This window comes from Psammomys obesus, unplaced genomic scaffold (genome assembly GCF_907164565.1).
Source record: "Psammomys obesus unplaced genomic scaffold, mPsaObe1.curated_primary_1811, whole genome shotgun sequence".
Lineage (NCBI taxonomy): Eukaryota > Metazoa > Chordata > Mammalia > Rodentia > Muridae > Psammomys > Psammomys obesus.
This window is the reverse complement of record NW_026588368.1, coordinates 1,077,491-1,086,983: the sequence shown is the minus strand read 5'-3', so window position 1 is coordinate 1,086,983 and position 9,493 is coordinate 1,077,491. Positions and strand designations below refer to the sequence as shown.

Here is a 9,493-nt window from a genome sequence, read left to right as displayed (position 1 = left end):
TTTTTTTTTTTTTTTTTTTTTTTTTTTTTTTTTTTTTTTTTTATGCAACACCGGGCATGGAACCCAGGGCTTAATGCATGGTAGGCAAATACTCTATCAACTGAGCCACATCCCCATCCCTAAGTGATCTTTGAGCTAGCTGGTCATCAAGCTCTTAATTATGGCAGAGAGGTTATCAGCTGGCTACAGCCAGGATGCCCAGCAAAGGAAGATTGGTGTGTCATGGCTGCTACTACCTCTCCCTGGGCAGCAGCTAGGAGTGGTGCTTCCCCCACTTGCCATCATTCTAGGCAGCAGTCTTACGACTGTAAAGAAAATTAAAAGGCTTCTCTGGGGCTGGAGAGATGGCTCAGAGGTTAAGAGGACTGGCTGTTCTTGCAGAGGTCCTAAATTCAATTCCCAGCAACCACATGGTGGCTCACAACTATCTATAATGAGATCTGGTGCCCTCTGCTGGCCTTTTAGCATACACACAGGCAGAACACTATACATAATCAATAAATAAATATTAAAAAAGGCTTCTCTGTGAATGTAGGTAAGACTCCTTTTATACATAAACTGACCAACAATAGTCAGCGTCCTCCTGCCCCTCCTGTGCTGCTGATGAGTGAGTTCCAATTTAATTTTATCTACATCATGTTCTTTTTTATCTTTTGGTATGGCCTGATGCTTCTCTAAAAGGCCTGGGAGCTCTCAATAATTCAAAAGTGTAATTGCTTAGTTCATGTATTATTTGTATTATGCTCTTCACACACAGTTCAGGGCTTGGCAGTTTTGCCTATACAAAGCCTCAGTGAATAGTAGATAAAAAGATCTGAGCAGCTCTGGATTATTCATTATGCTGTTATGGCATAATGAATAACTCCCTTAAAGAAGAATAGTAATTTTAATTTTACTTAGAATCCTTTAGGGAAACAGCCTGCACAGATTGGTGGAACCAGGGTAACACTCGATTTCTGCTTTCAGTCCCATCCATAATTATGTATCTTCTCCATGCCTGGGATTGCTGGGCCTTTAACAGATGTCCTAGGAAATGGTTAAGAAATGGTTAAGAATTCCTCAATGTATGGCCTTTTGAGTTTTTGTGTTTTTTGTTTTTTGTTTTTTTTTTTATTTATACAGCATTCTGTCTGCATGTGTACCTGCGCACCAGATCTTACTACAGATGGTTATGAGCCACCATGTGGTTGACTGGGAATTGAACTCAGGAATTTAGGAAGAGGAGCCAGTGTTTTTAACTTCTGAGGCATCTCTCCAGCCCCCCTCCTTTGAACTTTTTAAAGGATTGGATCGTATAGATTTACTGCAATTATGATGGGCAGGTTAAATGTTAAAAGCATCCTCTCTTGACTAATATGGAAATGTCTAGCTCTTCCTCTACTGGTGTAGTTCCCAGTGTAAGAAAAAGTACTGTTCAGTACTAGGTGCCCGGTAGAACAATCACGACTTGGCTAGAAAGTATCAAGCCAATGGGTAATAAAGGAGCCTGTTTAGGTATGTATGGGAACCCATGAAAATCAAGTACCCATAAGATCCGTTTCCTATGTTCTATTCTATACTTTCTGCTGGCTTTACCTGCCCAGACTAGAATAGCAAAAGGAACAGACATTATTTTGGGGGAGACCTGGGTATTTGTTGCGGTATTTAGCCAACTTCAGTATCATTTTCTGGCAGCTATTTAATTGTTAAGCCTTAGTTTCTGAAAATTTAAGGAATACTCTAATTAGTCCCATTTTTTTACATCAAGACAAAAGAAGGAAGTTAAGAGAGATGGCTCAGCAGTTAAAAGCACTTTCTGCTCTTGTGACACAGTCAGTAACTCTGGCTCCAAGGGATCTGATGCCCTCTACTGGTCTCCACAGGTACCTACACACAGGTAGCACACACATGTACACATAAATTAAAATTAAAGAATAATAAGTAGAGTATGGTGTTACATGTCTGTAATCCCACACTTGGGAATTAGATGTAGAAAAATTAGGCATTCAAGACCATCCTCGGCTACATGGCAAGTTTGAGGTGAGCCTGGACTACATAAGACATGTCTCAAAACAATAACAAAATAATAATTGTGAAGCAAAAATAAGAAGTGAAAAAGATGGTTTTATAATATACAAATGTAGGTAAGATATTAATTCATACTCAAAGGGTGTAGCTAAAGGGAGTATTAAGTATGACCATTTAAAATGACAATTGTAGTGGCTGGGAAGTAGTGGTGAATGCCTTTTATTCTAGCACTCAGGAGGCAGAAGCATGGGATCTCTGAGTTCCAGAATAGCCTGGTCTACAAAGTGAGTTCCAGGACAGCCAGGGCTATGTAGAGAAACCCTATCTCAAAAAACAAAAAACAAAAAAAAAAAAAAGCAAAAATAACTTTAAAAAATTAATGTTGTAGAAACTTGAGAGGTCTGATAATACTGATTAAGATTTTTTTTTGTACTGAGGTGGGTGGCTGGGTAGGTGTGAAGGCTACATATGTGTGGGTACCCACAGAGGCAAAGGGTATTAGATTCCCCTAAAGCTGGAGTTACAGGCAGCTGTGAGCCATTCAGCATTAGTACTGGGACCTGAACTCGGGCCTTCTGGAAGAGTAGCGAGTACTTTAGCACTGAGCCATCTCTCTAAGCCCCATTTTGTTTTTTGAGACAGAAGCTTGCTGTGTAGCCCAGGCTGGCCTTGAGCTCACAGCTCTCCCTCAGTCTCTCCTGTGTGCCTCCTTTTTGGTAAATACAACTGCAGAACCTTTCAAAGGTGCAGGAAATTACAGAAGAAAAGAGAAATCACCACTTCTAACAACCACTGTACCATCTTAATTCTATTCTCAGTGTCTCTTTATGTGTGTGTGCATACATACACATATGAATCTATGTTTATACAATTGAGATCATAATGTAGAATCTTGTTTTTTTTTTTCATTTAGAAGTAAATGTCAGTGGAAAATACTCATGATAGAACCTCAACATTTTAATTTTAATGACCACACTGTACAAATATTTTAGAATATTCAAACTGTTGCAGTTTTTCATACTGTGAGCTGGCCATGTAAATCATAGGGTACCAGTAAAGGGTACATTCTTGACCTAGACTACCTGAATTTCCATTGTAGCTCTTACACTATCTTTATGACCTGGGGCTTATTCAACTTCTCTGTGCCTCAATTTCCTTATGTATAAAGGGGAGATAAAATAATGCCCAGCTGATAATGTATTAGTAATGAATTAGAGTAATTTGTGTAAGTGCTTACTATGTAGCCCAGGCTAGCCTCAAACTCTATCCTCCTGCCCCAGTCCGTAAACCATAGACTCTCTAAACTGTTCTTGCTTTTCAGAAGACAGCATCCCACGAACACAAATAGAAAAAAGGAAAACAAGCCTGTATTTTTCCAGCAAGTACAACAAAGAAGGTACCCACCCTTCCCCAAGCAAAATTGGGGGAGGGGGAGTCCAAGTCTTTTAAGAGTACAATTTTGACACCCCTATGTTTTTGTAGCGCTTAGCCCCCCAAGACGCAAAGCCTTCAAGAAATGGACCCCTCCTCGGTCACCTTTTAATCTTGTTCAAGAAACACTTTTCCATGATCCATGGAAGCTCCTCATCGCGACTATATTTCTCAATCGGACCTCAGGTTTGTGAGTCATTGTCATCTGTGTCCTGGTTAAGAGGGAAAGAACCAAACTACTTAAGAGGCTTGGGTTCGGGGTACATTTTGAGTTTGTGATGTTGGACAAGGCTTTTTCCTTTCAGCCCTTGGAACTCTTGACCTAGGAGACCATTGGACTGGCTAAGAGCCAGCATCCTTTTTGACACTGTCATTAATCAGTGACATCTACTTCTAGATGAGCTTTGATCTTACTCCCTCTATTCTTGGAGGCTCTCTATGTTCACTGGACGCGTATCGTGATTATCTAGTGATCTGATTATTTGAAAACTAGGCTAGCTTCAGTATAATTTGGACTAGTGACCAAGTAGATTAATGGTGTTGGTATTTGGCTCTATAAGTGGCTGCTGGTCCAGGTAATGCTTTAACAGTACTTAAACAAGGCTGGGGATATAGAGCCCTTGCCCACATACACAGTACCCTAAATCCATTCCCAGCACCACAAACACAGTAATAAAAATTTCTGAAGTTTCTAGATGTAAAACTAAACAGGAAGGCAGCCCTTCCCAAGACACGTGTCTGTCGTTGTTTATGCTCCCCAGGCAAGATGGCTATCCCTGTGCTATGGGAGTTTCTAGAGAAGTACCCTTCTGCTGAGGCGGCCCGAACTGCTGACTGGAGGGACGTGTCAGAGCTGCTCAAGCCTCTTGGTCTCTATGATCTCCGTGCAAAAACCATCATCAAGTTCTCAGGTATGTTTCCCTAGCCCCAAAGGAAGCAAGCTGTGACCATTGAAGGCAGCCACACCTTAAACTTTATGCCTTCGGATGCTGTATTAATTGAGGTCATTTAGCTCAAGCACCAAAGACCTTTAAAACGGCCTGCTTGCCCCACCCCACAGATCCATGCTCACCCAGACCGTAAATCTTGGCCCGACACTGAAGTGGCCCTGTGCATAGAAGTCGGAAGTATTTCCTCTCAGTCAGAAAAGCACAGACGAATGGTTAGGAAGAGGCAGGCGGTGAAGCGGTCGTCCTGCCCCAGTGTAGGGTCGGGAAGGTGACTTCCTCCGTGACCACATGTGGGGTGTGTATCCCTCAGATGAGTATCTGACAAAGCCGTGGAGGTATCCGATTGAGCTTCATGGGATCGGCAAATACGGCAATGACTCCTACCGGATCTTTTGTGTCAATGAGTGGAAGCAGGTAAGCCCACCGCCAGCCATAACGTAGCAGCACGTTTGCCTCTAGGGCAGAATAAGGCCACCAGTATGCCTAGATTAATGAGACGGGAGTCCTGTTTCAGTCCCAACCAGATGTGCCCTCAGTTCAAGGAGCAGCAGGGGCATGGGGGTGTGAACTATAGGAAGGGCTCTTCAGGTGCTGCCCAGGTCCCTTCGCTTTGGCTTCTGACTGAATTGAGTCTGTCACTCCCGACCCTGAAACCCATCTATGTTCTGTCTGATACTGACGGGGTTTTTTCCTGTTAAAAGGAGCCCCTAGTGCTGAGAAGAGATGGCTTAGTTGGCAAAGTGAAGACTGGAATTCAGATCCCCAGAGCCTCCATAAAAGCCAGGCCTGGCAGCATGCACCTTCTACCTGGTAGGCGCAGTACTGTGGGGGCAGAAACAAGAGGATGCCTGAAAGCTCCTGGATAGCCTGTCTAAGCCTGTAGACCAGATAGCCCGGCCTACGTGGTGAAGTTCCAGGCCCGTAAGAGACCCTTTCTCAAAAAAGTGCAAGGTGGGCCAGGGAGATGGCTCAGGGTATAAAAGTGCTTGTTGCATAAGCCTAGCAGCCTGAGTTCCATCCCTAGAACCCACAGAAAGGTAGAAAAAGAACTGACTCTAAAACAATTGTACTCTGAGCTACCTGAGTCCTCTCACCTCACACATGCACCAAGAATGTACAAGTGCCTGTAAATACACATACCCAAAACAAGATCCTCCATAGAAGATCAAATATTTGGACTCAGTGTCTTATTGTCAGGTTTCTCATATCTCAGACTGGAGTGTTGCATCTGGGTCCTACTCCTACTACCCATTCCATTGTTTCTGCGTAGCACTGGTGCCTTCAGATGGCAGCCTGACAGCTGGAGGATGTCCAGGCACACTCAGAGGATGGCCCTAACATAGCAAACCAGTGAGGTCTGGAGAAATGCAGGCGGAAGGGCCATGGTTCTCCTTCCACCCCTTCACCCACCAGAGCCATCCATTTGGCTTCACAGGGTCTGTAACTTCCAAATGCTGGGTGCTAATACTTGATCTATGTCATGCCATCACTTCAGGGCTGGGTTAGTGAGCTGTAAACAATGTAGGATTTCCGTTATACAAGGTATATGGACAGTCATGGTTGCTACTGGGTTCAAATTCCCTGTTCATCTCAGGTATATTATGATAAACTCCCTCACCAAACCTTTAAATGTGTCTATGACTGATACGTTGCATTTCTTCCAGGTGCATCCCGAAGACCACAAGTTAAATAAATACCATGACTGGCTTTGGGAAAATCATGAAAAATTAAGTCTGTCTTAAAGCTGCCTGTTTGAAATTTTCTATGCATTGCTTTGTGCTTCCATTTCTAAGCGCCCTGTGATGTGATATACAGTGAGCTCCCTTCCCACGCATGTAGGTTTCTTCAGTTTGTTAGAAGCCAGTGTATGTCTTCAGCCTCTGCCACAGGTAGATCTTTGTCAGTGAGTGTTGTAGACATACTTTGAAATTTGAAAAAATAATTGTTGAGTAAGGATCCTAAAAGTGTATTCAATTTTTCCAATGATGAAATTCAATGCGTCAGTGCTGAGGGGCAATTACCAGCACTCTTGCTGAGGAAAGGCTAACCATGGTATTCTCTTTCTGGACAAAGTGATGTTAGGGTGTACAATTGTGTATGAAGGAAGACTCTGCCATTATTATGGGTATTGCAGTGTTACAGTGTAAATAATGAGGCATTTACCTTAGAGAGAAATCACCAAACAAAAACTACATTGACCTACACATGGTGGCACACACCTGTAATCCTGGCACTCAGAAGGCTAAGGCATGAGGATGGAAAGGACCAGCATGTATTGTATGTAGAGAGAGACTGTCTTAAAACAAACTGGGCCAGTGAGATGGCTCAGTAGTCACTTGCTGACAAGCCTGATGATCTGAATTCCATCCCTGGAACCAACTCCTGAACGTTAACCTCTTACCTTTACTTGAAATCACACATACATATTAGAAAATATACAAATTTTTAAGTAGTGGTCTGCATGGGCAGTGGCTGAGCATGCCTTTAACCCTGGCACAGGGGCAGGGGGAGCTCTGAATTTGAAGAGAGCCAGGGCTACACAGAAAAAACCTGTCTCAAAAAAAACAAAAACAAAAAAGGAGGAAGAGGAGTAGGTGGGGGAGGAGGAAAAGGAGAAGGAGGAAGAAGAGGGAAAAGGTGGTGGGAATAATCTGGAGAGAGATGGTTCAGTGGCTTTATATGTTTGCTGCTTTTCCATAGGACCTGAGTTCAGTTTTTAGCACTCACATCAGGTAGTTCACAACTGCTTGTAACAACAGCTCCTGGAGAACTAACACCTTCTGTCTTCATTGGGTACCCCACCCCGAGGGCCAAACCGAAAGGAGGGTGACACAGGGCAGCGTGACTTTTGAATGTAGTATATGTCTGGAGGCTGCTTACGAACCTGTGGTCAGTGTGTTATGGCCACCTGCTGTCTAAAGCTGGCATCAGCCGGGAGAAGGTTATCCCTCCTTATGGGAGGGAGCCAGAAGCCCCAGAACCCTAGATTGAAAACTCCACCCCGTCCTCAGGGCGAACCGCCAGCTTCAGAGAGCAGAGGGGGGGTTCCAGCCATTAGGTGATACTGGGGCTTTCATTCCTGTTTGGCTTTTTCACCACCATGTTCAATGCCTATGAGCAGATCTGGACAGGGTCACCATCCTCCAGCTGTCAAGATTCCCTCTTCCTATTTCTCTTCTGGCTGCTCAGTATTTGAACTGTGTCTCCTCCCTGCCCACCCCTAGCTAGAAGAGAATCAGTATTGGGGTTCCTTGCTGGCCCTTCGTTGCTTTCAGACCACCCCCTCACTTTCATGACCCATCTCTGTTTGCTGAGGAGGAGTGACCAGTCTGTGTGAACTGCTGGCCCAGTAGGGCATCACTTCTGCCCTGGAGGACAGACTACAGACAGCTGTGCAGCCCTCTTCTCTCCAAGCCTTTGTGTTCCCTCAGAGTTCTTAAGTTGATGTTTAAAGGTGGACTCTTCCCAGCTCCTCTGCTTGTTGATTTAATTTTTCTCTCCCTGATGTCTTGAGTTCTGATTCAAGTGTCAGTCTCCTTTCCATCCCTCAATATGTCCTTTATTACAGATTATAATAATAATAATAATAAAGACATGAAATGTTAAAAAAGAAAAATTAAAAGCAGAAAATTTAAATCCTAATAACTAAACACTATTTTAAGATGTGGTTTGAAAACTAAATTATATCTTTCCCTCAAGGCAAACATCCACTGAAAATTCATTATATTTCACCCCTTTTTTTCATTAACAAAATATGTTCTAACATATTCAGTAACGAAGGTTTACCCATGCAAATCATGGTATGGTACACTACTAACACTTGGGTATCTGGAGAGGATCATGATCAAGGTCAAGGCCAGCCTGGGGTACATGGTAAGACCCTGTCTCAAAAAAACATAGAAGATCCACCAGTAGTACAATAAGAGAAGAAACAGATGGGTATTGTGGTGCGTATAGATAATCCCAGCACTTAGGATGCTGAGGCAGGAGGACTGCTGTGAAGTCAAGGCAGCCTTGTTATACAGCAAAACCCTGTACAAAAAAATACAAACCAAACTTGTTGGACTAAATAAGCTATGTCTGAAGAAGTGTCTGATTGTCCTGTTTAATGGAATTCTTAAGACCTTACTATGCTGTGAAACCTATCACTTTGTATAAGGTAATTAATAAAATATTTTTATTAAAAAGGAAGGTCCCTTTGGTGTTATGTGTCTGTTTCTCTTTAAGATTTATTTATTTATCTATTTTATGTATGAGTGCTCTATCTGCATGTACACCTGCATGCCAGGACATCCCAATCAGCTGGTTGTGAGCCGCCGTGTGATTGCTGTGAATTGAACTCAGGACCTCTTGAGTTCATCTCTCCAGCCCCGCACTTCGTCCTGAGTTCAATTCTTGACCCCTGGAATTTTCTCTTAGGAATTTTGGATTTGGCTTGGTATCCCTGCAGCTGTGAACATCTATCTGCTTGTGGCTCCATTGCAACTCACTCCTTGAGCCTGATCCTTTGTGAAACCTCCTTTCTCCCAGTTGAAGAGCAGGACCTTTTTATGTTTGCTGCCATCTCCGTGACAGGTGGTGTAGTGACATGGTTTCAATCCCGAAGCATCACTTGTCGTTCTAAGGTTTGTTTTGAAAATTAAACCGAATGCTGGCAAAGTAAACCAGCTGTCAGGAAGCTGCTTGTAGGATAGCATGTGGGCAGAGGCAGATGTGTTATGATGCAGGCTAATTGATTTTTCCCTCTGGTGAACACGTGGCAGCTGTTAAAAGGGGACGCTGAGGCTGGAGACATGACTCAGTGACGACTGAATAGTCAGCCTCAGATCTCCGTGGAGGATCACAGCTCCAGGGGATCTGTTGCCCTCCTCTCGCAGAAGGCACACAACATGCATATGTACATGTGAAATAAGTACATGCAGAGTGTAAAGAGAGCTGCAGTTTGACCAAAGAACAGGCTAGCTGGCCACACCCCCCTCCACTTCACAATCACCCATCATATTTTCACAGACATCACAGGAGCATAGAACCCTATGCTGGGGAGAGGCAAAGAGATGAAAAGGTTCTGAACAGACCTCCCAGGGAGACAGAGGGGAAAAAAAAAA

At 43.5% G+C, this 9,493-nt stretch overlaps 2 protein-coding genes across 6 annotated transcripts in view; both read left to right on the top strand.

Annotated features, from left to right (window-relative positions):
* The window catches only part of Mbd4 (methyl-CpG binding domain 4, DNA glycosylase), a 13,570-nt gene extending 4,991 nt beyond the window's left edge, over positions 1-8,579 (top strand). For 3 of the 5 annotated variants that reach the window (XM_055604265.1, XM_055604266.1, XM_055604269.1), the window contains 5 exons: positions 3,329-3,403; positions 3,490-3,624; positions 4,200-4,349; positions 4,699-4,802; positions 5,090-6,135. In XM_055604265.1, coding sequence (XP_055460240.1) covers positions 3,329-3,403; positions 3,490-3,624; positions 4,200-4,349; positions 4,699-4,802; positions 5,090-5,254 — 629 coding nt within the window. In that variant the 3' untranslated portion in view covers positions 5,255-6,135. Of the gene's footprint in view, positions 1-3,328; positions 3,404-3,489; positions 3,625-4,199; positions 4,350-4,698; positions 4,803-5,089 lie in introns of all 5 variants that reach the window. The other 2 variants (XM_055604267.1, XM_055604268.1) reach the window with 1 other exon arrangement.
* Efcab12 (EF-hand calcium binding domain 12) overlaps positions 8,177-9,493 on the top strand; it is a 10,536-nt gene continuing 9,219 nt past the window's right edge. The window contains exon 1 of the mRNA XM_055604153.1: positions 8,177-8,188. Within this exon, the coding sequence (XP_055460128.1) occupies positions 8,177-8,188 (12 nt within the window). The remainder of the gene's footprint in view (positions 8,189-9,493) is intronic.